The sequence below is a fragment of the Metopolophium dirhodum genome, chromosome 3 (genome assembly GCF_019925205.1).
Source record: "Metopolophium dirhodum isolate CAU chromosome 3, ASM1992520v1, whole genome shotgun sequence".
Classification (NCBI taxonomy): Eukaryota; Metazoa; Arthropoda; class Insecta; order Hemiptera; family Aphididae; genus Metopolophium; species Metopolophium dirhodum.
Genome location: NC_083562.1, coordinates 12,049,973 through 12,072,268, shown reverse-complemented (window position 1 = coordinate 12,072,268; position 22,296 = coordinate 12,049,973). Strand labels below are relative to the sequence as shown.

The following is a 22,296-nucleotide window of genomic DNA, read 5'->3' as shown; positions in this document are numbered from 1 at the left end:
ATGAAACAATACAATACGAGTCAAATATACAATATATCCTAAAAAAATACTTTGGCGCAAAATACTAAGTAGTAAGACTAGTAAGTACCTACATTATATAATATTTAATTTATGATTCTAATCAACAAATAATTAATTTGTATTGCCTAACAAATTGAAAAAAAATATTTACCCAACTTTCGGATGGTAAAAAGCTCTTTGGTTTTATAATATATTGATATATATAATACACAATATACACAAATTATTTACCTATCCTCCATTTGGTAATTATCTGCTACACATAATTTCTACAACTATTATTTTACAGGTGTTTTTTGGGAAATATATTTCTAAGAAATAAATTGTACGCATCAAAAATGCAGATTTTTTTTATTCATCAAATTAAAAATCGTAACTCAATTAAAATACATTATATGCCCATAGTAAATACAATGGCAATTTATAAGTTGCAAAAAAGTATAAGCAAATTGCTGGTATTCAATTCACAGAATCAATAACGTTTATCAAAAATAATCGAATTACCCTCTGATCCTATTGATCGTTTTAATTGCTATGGTTGGACGACTGTGTCTTGTGTACATCAGCACTACAGTAGCAAACCTAAACGAACATTTTAATGACCATCAATTTAAATGTTGACCTTTATACCATTGTACCTACACAACTAATTTATTATTAGTCTACCTTTTTCATGTAAAAGATGTACTTATTATTACGCGCATAGGCAATACTATTTATGTTGCATATGTAATATGTATATATATGCACAGCTGATAGCTACAAGTATAAAACTCGTGTATTGAAAACCAAACGTTATTTAACTTAATCGTTTTGAACGTAAATACTTAATAAGAATGCAAAACGGACATAAATAAAATATTTTAATATTATTGTATGTCTGCAGTATGCGCAACTCCATTCATTCACGAGTAAAATGCTCGAGGCAATATTGTTGCGTACTATATTATACGCAGTACGCATTACGCATAAATGTTTAGGTGTGCCCGTTTAGGTATTTAGACTCATTGAAATAGATGAAAGAGGCAGGGCCGTATTTGGACATTTCATGCCCCGGGGCAACGTATTTTGGCCACCCCCCCTCCCCCAAAAAAAGTTATTTATTAAAATGTAAAGTATAACTATTTTGTTGTAGAAAATGTTGGTCCACAGGAAATTTAACCAACAGTCTATGCTATACTCTCGCTACTATAATATTGGTGAATACATAATATATTATATAATTAATATGTATTAATCATACACTTTATATATGTGTATTTTTGTAAAATTTATTATAAATAATGTTCATAAAAATGTAACCAAATGTATAATATAACTTACCTATAAATATTATTATTTAATTTATTAGTTATTCCTTTTCTCTCATTTGGATAAGCTAGGACAACTGACGAATTTTATTAATTTAATAATTATCATAATATGCAGACTTCCGTTTTTGCAACTCTGTTATGAAAACAAGACACAATATGTTTGAGTTGTAACAAATTATTGGTTTGGTATAATAATAATTAAAATATTTAGTATTACCTACATATTATATTTATTTATTTTTCGATATAATTAATACACAATATTAATATGTCAATATGAATTTACCGCCCTTAAATTGACTAAAAAAATTGGCAACAAGGCTTTAACCCTACCCAACTTCGTGTCTTGGAAGATGAGGATATAATATACGACGACATAAACCAGCTGGGTTGAGTTACAGAGAAATTCGATTTGGAAAAATCAAAACCCAATTAATATATCGTAATGTTATTATGTGTTTTGGTCAAACATGCCGCGGAGTAAAAGTAATATTCTCGTTCATTTTATTCAATGCCGTTTAATACGCTATATAAGATAATAATATACGCATAATATATTATATATAGAACAATCATGACACGCCTGTAATAATGTTGTTACGAAGATATCAAACGTATAATATATTGCAGTACTATCATTAACTTGGTGCAGTGTACGCGTGTATAATATGTTATTATTAAACTTGTATAACATATTATATGTATAGTGTAAGATTATAATATTATATTGCAAGAGCGTCTTGGCTCTGTAATCATCAATAGTAATACAATTGTTCAAGATAAACTGTTTGTGCTGAGATTAAGGCACATTATTATGCACATATTCGCGCAATGAAAATAATATGTAATACCAATAACAACGAATTAATGTGACGTGAGTACCTATTGGAGGCTGTCGTATATTCGTATAAAACTATAATTTCTACGTAGGTGTAAGCGTATACAATGATAGACTCGCTAAACCGTGTACGTATAATATACGTGTATAGATAATAGATGCATCGTTTACCACACGAGTAAACCTATATATATATATATATTATATGGCTGTACACAGAGGCTGAATAAGCTGTACAGTTAACGATGGCAGTCGGCAAACTCTCAAAAGGGTGGGCCCAACTCATCAGTGTTAATGTGCAGTAATACCTAATTATGTTGAATAAAATGCGAAACGAATAGTGGTAATAATTCACCATATTATATTATTATCTACAACACCTGGGTGTATTTGGAGTGTTTCGCAATTTTATACCTAAATTACAGTCGATTGAATTAAATATATCATATACTTCCGGCTTCCAGATACAACTTGTGCAAGAGGGTCTCCTGCACTATCCGACCAAAATTTGGCACGAGACCTCGTCGGCGTTTTCCACTTATATTTTCACAAATATAATTTTATAATCAATATAGTGTTAAAAGTGTACAAAAATCAAAATTAATCGGAGATAGATTCCCAGCAAAAGGATACAACCGATCCGAATATTACGACGCCGGAGTTTGCAGGACGGACAGAAAAAACAGTTTTTAAGTATAATCGATTTCGGACAATTATAATAATCCGAAACGACTTTTTCAGCGGGTTCCGTTACGGCTGCGTGCCCCCCACACGATTTGTCCTCGTCGTCTTGTACATAATATTATCTATACATCTTTTATTGTATAACATTATATACTGTACCACATCGGCACGCGCGAACGCCACTGTTTCCCGCGACGTTCCGAAAAACCTTCGGCCCAGTGGCGGGCGTCCGAAGTATATATTTCTTTTCTATAATATCATTCGTTTCCCAAGGTCTCTTTTTCCGTCGTCGTAATACTCTATGGCCGCAGGCCGTTTTATAGAATAGGTGTTGTTTATATCGTCTGTAAAATATGTTTACTGCAGGGGAGATACGGTAGTCGAAATTCGTTCTGCACGGCGGCGGTCGTGTTAGTAGACAGTGTTGTTGTACACGTATAGCAGTAATAAGAACACTACCTATATAGTATAGTCTACGGATTTTCTTCCGCCACAATAACGATACGGATTTATTCTTTAACTTTTCTCCGGTTGACTTGGAGAAGAAAAACACGTATTACGCCACGAAATATACGATTCAACGGCGGCGGGATGAAACATTTTTCTATATGGAAAAAAACTCTATGATGACGTTGTGGCTCGTGCGTTTTCAGCCGAGCTCGTTTTAAAATCTTAATTAATCGCATATTGCGTATAGGTACATGTCATAGTACATACTGCATAATATATTTTAATACCTATTATTATACAGTTATGTTATAATACACATTAATATATATTGTATACATAGATGGGTGAAGCGCGTCTCTCTATATTCCGTTTATAATACGATCGTAGAACAAAACAGTAACAACGAAACAAAAAAAAAATCGATTAAACGCGAATCGGACACGAGGAAATTCGCCGAACAAGACTATCTGCCGGCGCGCAACGTCGTCGGTCGTCGCAATGATATGGTAATTATACGGCGGCGGCGGCCTTGTAATAATGTACCTATTGCTCCGGCGAAGAATGCGGTGTAGAATATTGTGTACACCACCACACCACACACCTCGTGCACTCCGATCATCGCCCCTCCGACCGCGACCATAAATAATAATATTTTGTGTTGGCTACTACTATTTCTACTTCTATCGCTATATACTTATTTCATGCGTTTGGGTAGGTACAACCACTTTGCAACGCAACAAATTTGTTTCGCTAATTTTCCATCGGTTGTATCATAACATGTTATATTATTATATCTATACCGGCTACCATTTTATACCTATGATACGGATATATACGGTTATGCGAATAATATTATTTTTATACATACAGTACGGTAAATGAAGGACGACCAAATAAAATAACCACTCAAGTACTCAACTATATAATAAGCTACCTTATAAGAATGACGAGATCAAACGGAATAAAAACTGGCTTCCGTCGCACTTCGACGAAATAACACCTAACTTATAGGTGGCGGCGTGTGCTCAATGCACATTGTACGTTTGTTGAGGCCTGTTACCTATTAATAATTTGCATAAAAATATACCCGCGGGACCGATTTACCACTAGCTTGTTTTAAGACATGGATCAGATCATGCTGTTGGTGTTATCTCATTTCATGTATATAATAATATAATATTTGTCATGCATAACAGCCTAAAACAAAATAGTAAATATGTAAACAAGATTATGTCACGTTAAATTTATAGGTTGAAGGCAATGTCCTCATTGGTAAATTACAAGACGAATATAAGACGTGGAAAAGGGGAGTAAATTAATGAAGGAGCGACATTTTTTAATTGGTGTGACCGTGTGAATTCTCGACCCTAAAATTGACATTGGTGGTAATGGTGAATAATAGTTTGTTAAGGAAAAATATGTTAGCATCCTACTTGCTGTTATATAGACTGATAGACAAGAAAAACAAAATTAGAAGAGCAGTCGTGCGTGGATGGCACTGAATATTACGGATAAACGCAACAAAACGAAGAGATTTTCAATGTACTCTTTCTTCTAGCCAATCGCGATGCGTCGAACGTTTTTCTGAACAGTATTAATATTTTAATTCATCGCTTTTGTACATACCTATATAATATAATAACATATATTACATATTATACCCATAGATTATAGGTACATTGATAATCGTTGTGGTCGCTGTATGTGCTGTACCGTTATGGTGACTAATAATATTATATTATAGCATGTCGTCAAACGTGTATCCGGAATTTAGAAATTTGGTCACCTATTTGTTTATACCGTATCTCCAATGATAAACGATCGCACAACAATCAGAGTGTAGATAGAAATTTCACTTTATTGCTATTTCTCACGCGCAATTAACTCCATTGCGCACCACTCAACACTTGTCGCTTATATCGCGATGTACCTATGTAGTATGTACCTATATACGAATAGCAAATGTGTGTATGCCGAAACCTTGTTCAATTTTCGTCTTAAATAACGGATAATTTAATACTTTACACCATTATAACCATCGTTGCCACACTTGTTCATTTCTCTCATAGTTTAGTGGAGCTTACTGTAGCAGCAGTATGTATAGAACACTATTATTCGAGATAATAATATAATATATATAATATTATATAGTGTATTTCAGAGCTGCAGCGGACTATACAAGGCGAAAAAATGCAATACGAAAATGTTTGTGGGAATAAAAACTGACCCGACCGCGCGACACACGAAGTATATGACAAATGTCACGTTTATAATATTATTATTATTGCACATAAATGTAAGCACTGACGTCAAAGTCTGGTTTTTGGGCTGAACGACTCGCGGATTAATATTATTATGTATCGACGCATGCGTATGGCATACGGCCTCATAGGTCATATTCAGCATTCCGATGATACGTCCATGTTTTATTTTGTACTATCGTATAGCTTCCACCGCAAAAAAAAAAAACAGATCCTGCCCGGAAGTCCGCGAAGTACCTACCATATAGGCACATAATATTATAGCCATATAGGTACCTACGTCGTGTTACGTTATTCGTTACGTTACAGTCGTCTGTAGCGTTTTGTTTGGTTGACGCAAACACGGCGCTGATCGATTCAAAGGCATTTTTTTTATACACAAATAAAACTACTTATAACTTACGCAATAGACGGTGATTTTTTTTCAGCCGTGTTTATACAATTATTTTCTTATTTGTTGTTTTTTATTCATTTTTATCAATGAGTCGTGTATTTTCGTCAGGTTTTATAATCGATTCGTCTTCGTGTAGGTATATACTATATATTATTATTATATATTATGAACGCCGACCAGACGCGACGGCTGACTCTCTCTGCAGTGTTTAGTCACTTCCCTTTTCCCCTCCCACCGTCAACACATCGAACCGCAATAATACAATATAGGTATATTATTATTATAAGAATAGGTACATATTATACATAGGTGTATAATAATACCCGGCCACATACACGTCTAATAAATAATAATCTGACCGAACGCGCACTTTCACCCGCCGCGTTCCGGGAGGCCCCGACGCCGCCAACCGTCTGGTTCCTGTAATATGTATGCATACTATGCGTACCTATAGTCGCTGTTAATAAAAAAAAATAATTGTCATAATACATGTATATATATATTATATACACTGCGTGTATACCATGTTAATATAAAGTCCATTTGTTATGCTAATCAAATCTACACATAATATATAATAATATAATATAGTACATGTCCAGATAACAATTAATATTATTGTACTATGTATTACATAATCAACTGTTATACTACTAGTACCTATTTGTTATATCTGCGGAAGTACAATAGAAGACGTACATATGTACCATGCGATTATTTTACGAAGAAAATGCGATTTTCGCGGTTATCGTCCGATGATGATGTATTCCGCAAATGATAACGAACTGTTTTCTAGAAATTGAGATAAAACTTAGGCATAGGTTCGTGTTTGTTACGAGATAAATCGTTTTTAACACAATGAACGAACGGTCGACTCAAAACTATAATAAATAATAATGGTGCATTATAATTTGTATTTCTTAATTCAATACTCACGTACTACATGTCCTATAAGTATATAATATTAACTTATAATTTATAAACATTGAAATAAGTAAGAATAGTAGTAACTAGTATTCTATGTAAATTATAAAACGTTTTGTGGTTTTATGATCGATTTTAACGTTAATATATCAGTGTAAATAGCTCTAAAATATTATTAAGTCTTCCCCATTAATATTATTTGTTTTATATCATTATTATTTATTTTATACCTATATCAGACTTATGTCTATATTTGGTCATTGACAAATAATAACTACATGCTACATATTTTGAATCATGAATTTTGATGTACAATTGTCAAAACACCTTCACAATAAGATTCACATGTGGTATCTTCAGTTTTAATAAATCGTGTACCATTTTGTTTCATTTGTTTCAAAAATAATATTTTAATTTTTAGCTAATGTCGGTTAATAGTTAGCAAATACTAACTAGTAACTGTAGTTAAATATAAAATAATACAATATAGTAATATTCGGTTGCCTAGAAAACGAATAAATTTTATATAAATACATTATTAAAACTCATTCAGTAGAAAAATGATGATAAATCAAATATTATTTATTTTGGTTAGAGTTTATCACAGAATTTAACAGTTCTAAATAAGTTATTTTTTATACATGTCATAAAATATAGTGTATAAATCATCAATCGACTACGATTTACAACTATAAGAATTCATCTGTGGGGGTTTTTTTTTATAAAATGAGTCATAGAGTCATACAATTATACAAAGCTGTGACCTATATATGATAGAACTATCAATGTGTACCGTACCTACTCCGAGTACCTAAGAATAAAACGTAATATAAACCATAAGATCAAATGTCATAATGGGTAATATGTACCTATTGGCTATTACTTGATTGTTCAGAATTTTGTTAGTATATAAATTAGAATCCTTCTCCATCACATTTATTAAAATATTTTGCTGGTCGATACATTTACATTGACTGACGTATTCATCGTAATTTGTATTTAAGTAGTTTTTGCCAAGATAACATAATGTTTTTATTCAAAATACATTTCGTTATTATAATATAATCAATGAACTATTAAAATATATAACGACTTTAGACAACAGTTACAAATGCTAAATAAAATATGATAAGTAGGTATGTAATTAAATTTATCAGATTTTTCTAAAGTATTGACTAATAACATACATTTTTGGCATTTCTAAAATGTCGATTATGATCGATTTTTTTCGACTATTTTGTTTATCGTCTTTTTTTCTTTCTTGAACAATAAAAAATGGTGTATTTGCAATAAATTAACTGTCTTTGATCAGTCTAGAGTTATAGTCATAAATTATAAACCATGTCCATTGTAAAATAACATCGATAGATATATACTATTCACGTTCGTTTATACTAATTTAATTTGGATTTGTTGATAAATTAATCATCATTCTCCATTGTTTGATAAGATGTTGAATATAAGCAAGAATCCAAGAACATTAAAATGTGGCATATTTTCTATAATTATAGTTATATTGAATTTGTCATCCGTGACAGATTCTGTTTAAGCATATCGATAAGCAATAATGTTTTAATGAAACTGAATCGGTTTAACTATCTGATATGAACACACAGCGAGTAGTATAATAAACATAACATAAATATAATGTTATAAATTTAATAATTTATCAAGGCACGCTTGTATATGTGGTAACTCGTTAGTTTCGTATTCGTCACACACAGCTCTAATAGATTTTAATACTCCGAAATTCCTTTCTCTGGGATAGAAGTTAATAATATTATAATGTCACGATGCTGTTAATGGTCTGTGTCAAAATATACCCAGGTTTAATGACGACAGCGGTGTTATAATATTATCACGAGAGACCGCGCGATCGAATCTCGATAACCGAAACATAAAATATAATGTACCTTCTATATATTTTGCTATCAATCGCTGTGATTAGAGTGAATTCGCCGTATAATATAGTAGGTTACCTATAAATAAAAAAAATTTACGGATTCCGTGCATAGAACTCGCGTGAGCTTACGCTGTGGGCCTGCGGCAAACGAAACCGCCGTCGTGTTTCGTGCCGAATTTCTATTTGCGGTTTTGGACGGATCATTATCCGCGCGCGCGCTGCATACTATTATAACATCGCTGCAACGCGCATCGCAAGATATAAACGGCGACTTACCTACATATGAAATAGGACGAGGTTTTCAGGATTTTCTAGTCATAGCGATATAATAATATAATTCAGATCGATATCGATTTCTCAACTTTTTATTTACTGCAGTAGAGCAAAAAAAAAAAAAAACAAAATTTAATTTCACGTATAATGTACATAATACCGGTAGGTATATAGTTATATTATGTACATTTTATAATAATATTTACAAAATATATACAGTAGTCGATAGGCGATGGCCGATGCCGCCCGATATTATGACGCTTTATAGTACGTGTTGATTTCTTTGCTTAATCTCAATATAAAATCATACTGAAATCGAGTCGTTTTTATAACTTGATAATGTTTTGCGTAATACCTACGGTAAAAAATCTCGATTTTCACAACAAAAACACATTTAGTCACTCGGTGAACGATCTCGCGATCAATTTTTATCATCGCACTGTAGGCATACAACTCTCGGGCGGCTGACGTGTTATTATGTTATTATTATATGGCACATGAGTACATAATAATAATATGACGACCGCGCATAGAGTACGGATCGCGGATAAACGCCGCCGTGTCCTGCCGCCGCGGTCAAACGAGAGCGTCCGTTATTTTTAAACATATTTTATTCTTCCCGCCGTCACCGAGACGCGGTGCATAGTCGGACATCTCCGAGTGTTATATATATTATAATAATATATACCATACAACAGCATCACCAACTACAACTGGCCATGGTGTAAATATGCGTATGCAATGATGTATAATATATAATATATATAACACATATTATGTGTGATGTTCGTATATATACATATTTGAATAATGATTATATAACGCATAATATACTATATTTATTATTTAAATTATATAAATAGTATATTAGTATATTAGTATATATATATATCATATTATATTATGTGCGATATATCATGAAAAACTGGCGCTTATATTATCATAATTTTTTATTATACGTTCGCATGACGATTTGGCGATTTACGAGAAGCTTGAAAATTTGCCCGATCTTTATTTCCTGCCAAAATTCAACGCAAAGTGCAAGCCATTGCTCTTTTATATTATGCTACGATGTTATTATGTCCACGTAATATTTTTAGAAAATCATCTCGACGACAATATATATACATTCATATTATTATATCCCGGAGATTTGTATACGATAATATATTATACGCATTGGCATTACGTGTATTTATGTCCGACCACGCGAGTGGTTGATGGTCCGCCCTCGTAAACGTTAAATACGTTTTAACTAAATTATTATGTTTATTACGATACTTCTTCGGAGAGACCATCATATTGGTTTCCGGTAGAACGAGGTAAAATTCGTGGACAATAGATAAATGTATAATAGCTGATAGGATCTATATTGTATAATCTTTCCCTTAAAAACCTGCCGTCACGATAGTCTGCAGACACATCATATTTAATAAATTGATAATTGGTAGGCCGAAATCGTTTTGTTTTTGACGGTATTTTCCCAAACGGCCGTAAAATATCTGATGTACAAAGAAGTAAGTAAGTAAGTAAGTAAGCAAATAATGTTTCAAATCGTTTTATCCTATGAACTATGACAATTATATGTAACGACATTATTATATAACATTTTCGTCGTTTTTTTCACACACCCCATCGGTGGGACTGTATATAGATTCGCTGTCGTGGTACCGTTGCAATCAAAATGTTGAGGCTCTAGAGGAAAACAAATTTAGAGACCCTTTCCCCAACGTGTAGACATACTACACGCGAATACAATATATTTAATGCGCATCAAAAATGCGTTTATATTAGACTTCCTGCAGATAAACTAACTGCCGAATTAAGCTAATGCTCGTTATAAAGGGGTAGTACCTAATTGTTTGTATATTTCGTCTTTGGTTTGGAATCGAGAGTAGGATTACTATTCTGGTACTAAACTAAACGTTTACCCTCACCACTTTTTACACAATACACCTCACGGCGACAGCCCGCGGAAAACTGTGTCGACGAAACCATATAATAATAAAATAAGTAGGTATACATTTTGTAATTTGTACTACAATAAATAATAATATACTACCACGAAGACGGCGACAATATTCTGGTGGCAAGATGTGCAATTTGTCGTCAGCCGCGTAATTCGTGTACCACGGGGGCTCGGCGTGCTATTGTTTTCCCGGTGCCCACGCGACTGATGCGGTTGACGCCGACGACCGCGACAATGATATTATTATTTTTATTGTTGTTGCGTGCGTGCGTGGTGTTTACGACGATTTTTCTCTTCCGTTCGGTGGCGACCACCCACTACTGACGAACGCTGACATCGTCGGAACCGTTTAGCTAAAACACATGCCTACGCATATGGTACACTACTATACCCTTGATATTGGCGGTAGGTACCGTGTTGGTACACCAACACCGCAATTGTAAGAAAAAAAAAAATTGAAAATCTTGTAACTAAATTTGCACACGAATCCACTTTTGTAACATTTAGTGTTGCTGCGATAACGTATAGTTTTTTTATTCGAGTACTTTCGATTTTTCTTTTCATTTCCTACACCAATCCTGTTTTTATTTCGATCACACGTAACCGAGTAACCGGTGTTCCGTGTTTATTATAATATGATGCAAATATGCAATACACGTTGTTTATTTGTTAGACGTTTGTTTAAATAGTTACTTTAAATAAAAATAGACACTTTAATTATAAATAATTTTTCGATTTAACTATTCATGAGTCACTGCAGTACATATATGTATATGATATTATATAAGTAGCCTAAAATAAATTGGTTTCCTTTCTTTTCATTATAATAAATTAAAAACACGTTTCTATCATTTTCCTTTAAGCGTTGAATGATGAGTTTTTAATTTTTATACACAATTTAAAAACCACCTAATTTAAAATGTTTGTTTTGATTTATTTTTTTTTTTCTAATGCATTTATAATGTACCTGAGTATATCTCATGTGTACCCTATTAGTGTACGGTAACATTAGGTCACTAAGAAGAGTTAAGACACAAGGCAATATATTTTATTGTTTCGTGTAAATCTTTCGTCTATCAAACCTGTACTTTAAAGTTTAAACCATACTAAATTGAAAACTTGGAAATAATATTTAAGCGCAAACTGTACTTAAAACGCATGATACAATGCGTACGACTCAATCATGATAAATGTAATGATATTTTGCGTTTGTGACGTTCAAAAAAAAAAAAAAAAACAATTCGCGAAACCACCACCAGCTGGTGCAGAGGTTTTCGACCTCAAACCACGATCACTGTTGAACCTGTATTTGACACACCTATACATATGTAATTTTATGCTTGATCATTGACATACAATATTATTAGTTTATAATACTGTAGCCGCTACAATTAGTGTACAATACGGTCGCGTAACTAATAGTATAATATTATGTAATGATATTAATACTATTTTTGCCAAAAATATAGATCAGTTGATCATATCCAAGAGATCATTCTACGCGTGTGTTATATGATAGTTTATAGGCAGTATTATAATAAAACGGTTTGTGACGTTATTATAGAGTCGCCTATATTTTGAAATGTTATTGTATTATATAGTACAATATACCGTTGACCGGTTGACCTTTGTATATATATATAATGTCATTGTCATAAATCTTAATAGTCAATAAAATAAACTAAATAATGCAAGACCTAATGTCATAACATTCTGGCATCAACATTTTTACCAAACGCAATCTACATAATAATTAAAATTGTGATTTATTATAAATTATAATAATCAAATAATGTCGTGTGATTTCCAAAGATGCAATGCAACGGCTTTCGACAAGAAAAGAAAAAACACAGACATATACATCAGTGCGCTCGTTTATCAATATATCGTGCTTTACGAAGAAGGTTTTCAACAAATTCCTATATTATATCAGATATCTAGATGTATATATATATACTATTAACATTTAAGTATTTAATAGGTACATAGGTATTTGTTATTAACTGAAAATAGCTGAAAACCTCAACAAAAATTCAATGATATTTATAATTCTAGATATGCTCTTTCAAAAACTGGTTTATTACTTAAGAAATTATTTAATTACATTTTTAAATTAGTATTTCTGTTTTGGATATGCTACAAATTTCGATGTTCTCAAACAAGATTCACAAGTGTCGTATACACGAGTGTGTATAATAAAATATTTTTTTACTGTAAAACCGACAGTGGTCTAACGACCTGTATGTTTTTTTTTATGACGGAACCCATTCAAATTCTGCAATGTGCCATTCTCGGTATTAAACCTGAAGTTAAAATCATATCATAAATTATATACCACGTGTGGCGGCCAGCGTGTGTTCCTATGCGTACGTATATATAATTTTATCTATAATGTATAATATACAATACCTTCATTATATAGGTTCTTGAGGTATATTTTGAAACGCGGTGTACTGCAGATATTACCACAGTTCTACAAAACAAAAAAAAAAACGTCTTATTGTGACCGTGGCCGTAAAGAGTTGGCTAGAAGTTAACTATGGTTTCACAGGAAATAATCCATAAAAACTAAACAACCAGAACACCACCACCATCACCACATACATTCAGACATTCATTCGAACCACAGGCCGTAAATTTAATACATACATAAATTTCTATATACAATATACATTAAATCTGTACACACGTGTATATGTTACTGAACCGAAGTCTCTTAAAAGATCCGTGGTAACCTGTTTGTCTCTCAAAACATCACAACGTCGGAACTAGTTTTTTTTTTGTACGGTTGATATAATATTGAACAATTTGTATTTACATAATGTATTACCAAGCGCACTCTGCAGTCAAAAACTCAAAAACGTCTTTTCAGCTCTAAATCGTATATTATATAATAGGTACCTTCGTTAGATTAAAAGGGAACTAAATTTCCAAAGTTATATAGGTATAAACTATAATATGATATATTTGCCTATGTTAACACCATGCGTGGAATTTAGTCAACTAAGATAACTACTAACTATATAATATAGATGTATACATATGTGATATGTACCTATATGTATATAATATTTAGTTTTTAACACATAAACATGATACTTTATTCCTCAATATTGTTTGCACATTATAATTTGTGCCAATAAGAAAACTGTGGCAGACGAAGTTTTCGAAATCCATTACACTTCAGACTATATAATCATTTACCTACCTCTGGAGCGCGCGTGGTTATCACGTGGATGGTATAATAATTATAATTATTATAGGTTGATGTCGTTTTTCCGTCGCAATTTCGACAGTCGACACGTCCACGTCGTCAACCTGAGAGGGTTTATGTATACCTATGGGGCAGCGTTCATATATATAAATAAGTGTCAGCGACGGTTCACAACCGACAATGGAAACCAGTTAACCGATAAGACGACGTGTTGCGCACACGTGTCGCAATGCGTCGTACGTACGCTGCACCGCGTGCCCTAATGAGGAGACTCTGGTATATAATATTGTACGCGTTCTCCCGTTTTTTGTATTATATATAACAATAAAATATAAGTGTGTGTGTGTGTGTGTGTAATATACAGAAGAGGTTTTCTTTCTTTCTGAAATCATTATAGATACCGGATACCGCGAGTAGGCTGTGTGTTTGAAAAAGTAAAAAAAAATCTTGAAACGAGGAAAGGTATTATTATGGAGACGGAGAGAACGATATCGTAACGTTACGACGGAATGTCCGTGAACTGCAGCAACAGGCGATGACGACGATATCCGATGACATATTGCCGTGTACCGACCGGTTCACTATTGCGCGTTTGATATTATAAGGCGTAACGGCGCGCGAGGAAATAAAAGTTCGACCGGGAGTTTTCTGGTGTTTTGAAGAATAAACTCGTTTGTCATTAGTCAACTCTGTTGACACTGTCATCATTTGTTTAGTGCATTTGGGCTCACGCGTGGGACTGTGGAAACAATGATAAAAATAATATTATTACAATATTTAGTGACTCCCTCTCCGCTCTTACTAGCCTCCAAAATCTGTATTCCCCGTCTGATATCGTCAGAAAAATCCAAAACACCCACTACATAGCAAAACAACAGGACAAAAACATCACATATTCTTGGATCCCTGGCCACTGTAATATAGACGGCAACGAACTAGCAGATACAGCCGCCAAACTCGCTCACTCATCCCCATATTCTCTCTCCGTACCCTTTTTCTCCCTCGACGACATAAAGAGGGTCATCGAAAAGGATACATTAATTCACTGTCAAAAGGATTGGAATGAAATGTCAACCAAACTAAGCGAAATCAAGAGAACCATCCTACCGTATCCTCCTCCAGATAACATCGCAAGAAAACATGAGACCTCTATAAACCGCCTCAGAATTGGCCACACCCACCTTACACACTCTCACTTAATGAAGAAGGAAGACCCCCCAGTTTGCACATGCTGCGGAACACTCCTCACTGTGAAACACATCTTAACCGATTGCAAAGTTTACGACTATGAAAGAAGGCTATACCAAATATCCAACCACCTCGCCGAAGCACTCAATCCAGACCCCAACAATATACACAAGATCATACAATTTCTCAAGCAAACTAATCTTATAAACAAACTGTAAATTGTAAACAATACCAATCACTTAACCTCTCTCCTAATTATTACTATCTTGTCTTGCTTTAAATACTAAATTACTTTGTACACCTTTTAAATATTAATGTAATATGTAAATATACTTAAGGACAATAATGTACTGTCACATCCAATGGCCATAGACGCCGCGGATAGTTGTTTAATAATAAAAAAATATTATAACCAACGTTATTTTTCCACTTCCACATGATAATATGACGAGAGATGCAATTCATCACAAATATAATATTTTTTTAATTCGTAAACCTCGGCTTAATACTACTTATACATCAAATAATCAAATCTAACCTAGACGATATACTGTTAATTTAAAGAGGTGTCAGATTACAAGCGTGCGTATGGAGTATCAAACCGAAAATGTCAACATTTTATTTTTCTCAATAAAATTCGACTGTATTAACATTCTTAAAACCGCTGAGAATTATCGTCTTATTGTATATTATACAGTTTCACTTGAATTGCAAGTGACAATGCTTTCAGATAACTGTAAACACACACACACAATATACATTTTTCTTTTGTCCCCGATCACTGTTATATAACAATATTCGTACTTTTCTACTGTCGACTTAAAAATTGTTTGTACTTGACGGGGGGGGGGGGGGGTCTGCATATTAGAGTTTCTTAGTACCTACCTACACGACTATACACTACCTATCATTCCTCAGAAACACATTGTTTTGTTTCTATCAGTCGGTCAGCATAATATTATTTAAATATACCTATTATTATACCATTGTAATGTACAGTGGTGTTTTCGTAAAAAAAAACATAGGGTAAAATCATTTATGATTTTTGAGACAATGATGCAAGTACGCAATGAATATTGTGATTTTGTAAGCGGAAAACTTATCAGATTCAATCCTTCAAAAATCCAAGAACAATTATTTTGCAAAACTTTTGCGGGCTAATAAGATCAAGTATTTCGCAGATTAAGTATCTTGTATTTCAAGTTATCGACACATAATGCGATAATGTAGCTAGGTATAGGGTATGTAAAATATCTCGAATAATAATTATTGTACTTTATACTTCGTTATGTAAACGTTTTTTTTAAGTGCATCTACGACGGATGGATTTTTCTCGATTTATCTTTCGCTTCACATTGCCGACAACTACCTTATCGGGGCATATATGTACTATATATACCAGATGGTCATTGGAAATTATATTGTTATGCAATGCGATAAATTTGAAACTCTACTTTTGTGAGGCAGTACCTTTTGAAATTGTATATAAATTATACGTTTTCAATATTATTTTCCTCTATATAGAAGTGCCCGTTACCAGCAGATTAAATCCCACGGTTATCCTTGATTGTCCCACAATGGGGGGTAATTTGGATTTGTGACCACACACGTGCACACACTCACATCTAGTATACACATATTTGAGAGTAGTTAGGGCCCGTACACATGTAAAACTGTATATAAATGGAATTCAATTGAACCGAAACACGTTTGCATGAATATTAAACCTACTATAGTCCAGATAGGTATTATAAGGGGATGGCTATTCTCAATTGCACCGTACAAACCGTAATAAATCGACAATATTATTACACGACCGTATTTATTTTTCTTTGGGAGACCCATTCTTCAATTTCTAGTGACATGAAAAATTTCTAATTTTGCAGTTCTATTATTGTGTTTACAGTATATAGTAGGTAAATAACCGTTATACAAAAATTACCAGAAAATAAATTCCTTTGTAATAAATACTCCACGATATGAACCATTGAACACTGATAAGAAAACTATAGTATTATTGTTATACATATATAACTAACTTGTATTCAAAACTCTACATATAAATATATAATATTATATTGTTATAACCATGTAATTCACAGCACGCCTCTTTCGAAAGTTGTACGAAAATTCGATGTGTCTACCCGATAAGATGTTATTTTATTTTGAAAACCAATAAGGTCTCTGTGTTAAATTATAGGAAATATAAAATTAAAATAGACGGACTAAAGAGCATACCTGCAGTCTAATAATAATAGAATATTACATATTAAATATGTTTAATATAGATACAAATAAAACTATGTTTCATTGGATAATCGTAGGTACACTCTTGAAGTGTTTTTCGTGTCTCCAACACAAATTATTTCGTCAGTGTTATTAAAACAAAATTTTTACATCATTCAACCATTGTTATAACTACAGACTACTGAAGTTAGTAGGCGGCAGTGGTGTAGGCGATGAATTGTATAGTTTGTCATAATATTATTGTGATATGATGAAATAAAATACAAATATAATATTATAATATGCACATTAAATGTCACGCATCGTATGGAACAGGTCTGACTTTTAGGGCTGAAATAATTGAGATTTGGACACCAATCACCATAACTACAATAATAGGACATCATCCTCCTGGCTCCTTTTATTATTCTCAAATTGGAAATTATAAGTTAAAACTCTTACCTTAATTAAGCCTAGCTTACTTTTACCTTACTTAACGTTTACCTTAGCTAACGAAGTAAAATATTTGTTTACATAATTGCATATAATATACCTTTGTGTTTATTATACTTAATATATTTGTATTGCACTTATGTAAGAAATCTTATAGAAATTGGCATATTTGGCAAGTAACCCAATTTAACTTATTGAAGTCTTCTAAACATAATATTATTTTTCTACACGTTGTACATATGTGTGGATGCAAGTCGCGTTGTCAATATCCAATAACAGTCGTAATGTATCTACGAATACCTTTATAGTATATAGGTATCGGCATACTATAATACTGCCACTATATTATTATCAGTCTTATTGTTTTTATATTAATTATATGCGTAGGTACACTATTGTTTCCGACACTAGCACGTTTTTGTTAATGAAGCAGGTTTTTTTATCAACGTAAAAATCGCAGACGTGAAGGTACCTCCGACGCTACGACGTGCATAGCGGATCAGAATTAATTAAATACCACTTTCCTTGCAATACATGACTTAGGTATAATATCTATTACATTTTAATCATTGGCTATGGTTTTTTTCTTTTCAAACGGTTTTATTTCAACACTAATAATATTATTATATTCATTAATATAAAACTTTCAGAACGCGTTTTTTGATTATACTGGCCAATATATGTTTTCTTATCTTTCTTCTAATTTGAGAGAGGTACTGCAGTACTTAAGTTTCATCCGTCAGTGATTATTTAGATATTGTGATATAATATGTAAGTTGAAACCAGTTTTTAAAATATAAATATTGTAATATGTACTGAATATGGCCTCGAGCTCAAAAATGTTTAGAATTTAAAAAACACCGGTTCTTCAAATTATTCTCGCCCGTTTTCCTTACACTATCAGTATATTTATATTCTGTGGAAGACCACATGGTATAAATAATATAATTTATTAAACTTTAAGTAAAGTTAAGGAACGTTGGTTTTTACATCATGTATAGAACATTCGTTGAGTTGGTGTAACCTATAATAATTATATATGCATATAATCTTGAACAAAGTTAGGATTGGAGAATATTGTGTAAAAAATACTTTCATGCCATAATTTTGACTATATGCACAATATGAATTATAAGATATAATAAAACAACAAATTTAAAATTGAACTAAAAACCACGGTTTTGTCTATAATTGCCTATAGTATATTCATTATTATTGTTGTTTTTAGAATCGTTTCATATAATACCATCTATTAACTGATATGTTTGCTTAAATTTGTATAAGTCTTTCCATAACAAAGTTTGTTTGAAGTTAACTTTTAATAATTATTGTACACAATACCATGTCATATATGTACTACAGTAAATTAATATACTAATATAGTTACTTACAGTTATGTACATAAATTCGAGGAAAATTTCATGAATAATGAGTCCGCCCTTGAATTTTTTTTAAATATAGAACTAGTTGTCTAGTTAATATATTCGTGAATGATCCTTAGTGTCGTTCTACTTAACTATTCATTAAGCGTTACATTTTTATAGTACGCTTGCATGTGACAGAACTTGCGCATACACATATTCTATAATAGATTTCCCTATAGGAATTCATAGGAAAAAATTGTATAGGTGTACACACAGTAGCGACTTCAATTGTCTTGTTCGCACATCGCACCTCTTTCGCAAAAAGTAAAACTGATGAACGATCGCGACAACAGTTATTGTTTTTCAACTAGTTGACCGAGTTTCCTATTGCAGCAACGCGTATCTATAGGTACCTATAGCTACCTGCCCACACAACTGACTTGCTTCCGGCTTTTCCCCTTGAGAATCCTACGTATGAAAACAGAAAACCTACTTTCATCAATTAGCACAGATATAAAGACAATAAAAATACTGTCTTATTCTTGTATTTATAAAATGTTTGAACTCTATAGATTTATAACATTGCTTTTTCTGCAGTCTTTCTTAAGTTTGTATAATATTTCGTATACTATTATGATCGGCCATGCATAACGAGTAGGTAGGTACTGCATTCCACTGAGTAATATATACAACAATACCAATACATATTACATATATGATATACCTAGGTATGTTTACATTCATCGCGTCTGTCGTAAAAAAACAAGTGATTGATTATATGTATTTGTTCTCGACGTGTTTTATTCTTGATTACAGATATAGTTTTATTAACACCGAAAGAAAATTAAAATTAATTTATAAAATATATAGTGTGTTCGTTATATTTATCCGACGCAGATTAATTCTTATATTGCTATACATAACTATTCTAATACGATAGGTAACTAGAAATAATATAATGATAATATAAAATACGAACAAATTAACTCAATTTTAAATTTTACCTAGGTATTTTTTTACTTCCTATAACGACAGTGATGAAAAAGACCGTAGTCCCAATTGTCTTCGTTTCATGTTTCCGTGGTAAAATATATTATTGCCAATGTCTAAATAACAATCTGTAGGTATCAGCTGTAAATTGATAGTAATTAGTGCATGTGATATTATATATATTTACATTTTATACCTTAGGACGATATATACAGCAGCAGCACCTAACGATGCTCTATAATCAACGCTAGATTGTAGGTTAATTATTCCGCAGTGGTTTTCTACGCAAATCGGCTAAATTAATACTTTTTTTAGGATATATAGGTACCTACATAAATATAGTATCGAATTATAAACCTGGAAAACTAGTTAAAATACAATTTTTTTTAGTATTCACCTTGAACTCATAAACCTGCAAATTACCTTAGTGTAAAAGGTTTCATAAAATCAAATAAATGTATAAGTGGATATTTCACATCACTTAAATTATTGTAAAAAAACCATTATTACACGTCCTTTCTTTTTATTACATGTATCCTTCAGACTTTTAAATAAATTAATGCATATTAATTATTTATTTTATATAGGTACCTAGTCTATATTATTATGTGAATAGAACCTTCCTACCTACCTACCTATCTACCTATAAAATCTATTGATAAAAAAGACAAAACCCCTTAAATAAGTAATTATTAAATAACTTTAAGATAACTACTTACTATAAGTTATAGATACCAAATTACCAACAGTACCTATAAACGTCCATACACATTAAATTGTTTTTTTAATTTCTATATCCTAATAATATATACATAAATATTTCCATTCTATTAAAATATTTAACTCAATATAATTAATTTTTATATTTTTGTTTCAGCCATTGTAATGCATTTTGTCTTTCTGGCGGCGTTTTTCTGGCTCAACACGATGTGTTTCAATATATGGTGGACGTTTAGGTGAGTCGAAACGAATATATTACAAACCATATTATTATTATTGTGTGTGCATATATTTCTATGTCAAACGAGATAAGGAGTCGTTTCACGGTGTAATCACTTTAATAGGACGGTAAAAAAAAAACAATTCAAAAGTTTAAATTGAAATGGAAGATGATGAGTGTTGTTTTACCGACAAGAACGAGTACCACTAATTTCACCATCATTTCTGGGCGTGATAATTTATGTCATATATAATATTATACACGTATACAATAGTATGTATCCCCAGGATATATATGTGTGGACCTCGTATTTTTCATTACCCGTCGTCTACCTGTATCGTTGTAGAAAAAAAAAAGGATAAATAAAACGCACCTCGGTATACATATATATATATATATTATAGTTGAATAGGCTTACATATCCCGAGACAATAAACAGTAATATCGAGTTACGAAAGTGTATTTCCACTGTATATGTTATTCCCACGATCCACATGTATACATATATATATATACCTACCACTATTCAATTTCCTCTCGCAGCATTTCGAGGTGTACCCTCAAACCATTGATTTTTATATGATTATGCATCCCCATTCCACCATTATCATCTAGCATGCCAACGTGGTGATAATTGTTACAATTGAGGGTAAATTATCTATCATATCTGTGGTATAGAATTGAATATGTAATTGCAGTGCCAATCTTGAAACTGTCTGTTGCATTCTCCGGAGGCTTACCGTCCCACGTTTATAAAATTCGTCATGTGTACCTGTAAGTTATAACCGGAAAGGCTAGATCTAAAATATTAAATTTTAATTTAAAAAAAAAACAAGGCCAAACCAGTGTTTAGTTAATGGTGGTTAATTAAAAAAAATAATTTGTATTGAT

The 22,296-nt window shown here is 32.2% G+C and overlaps 1 protein-coding gene across 1 annotated transcript in view; it reads left to right on the top strand.

Moving 5' to 3' along the window:
- LOC132940499 (probable G-protein coupled receptor Mth-like 1) overlaps nucleotides 1-22,296 on the top strand; it is a 36,937-nt gene that overhangs the window by 4,950 nt on the left and 9,691 nt on the right. Inside the window, exon 2 of the mRNA XM_061008147.1 lies at nucleotides 21,343-21,421. Coding sequence (XP_060864130.1) covers nucleotides 21,343-21,421 — 79 coding nt within the window. The remainder of the gene's footprint in view (nucleotides 1-21,342; nucleotides 21,422-22,296) is intronic.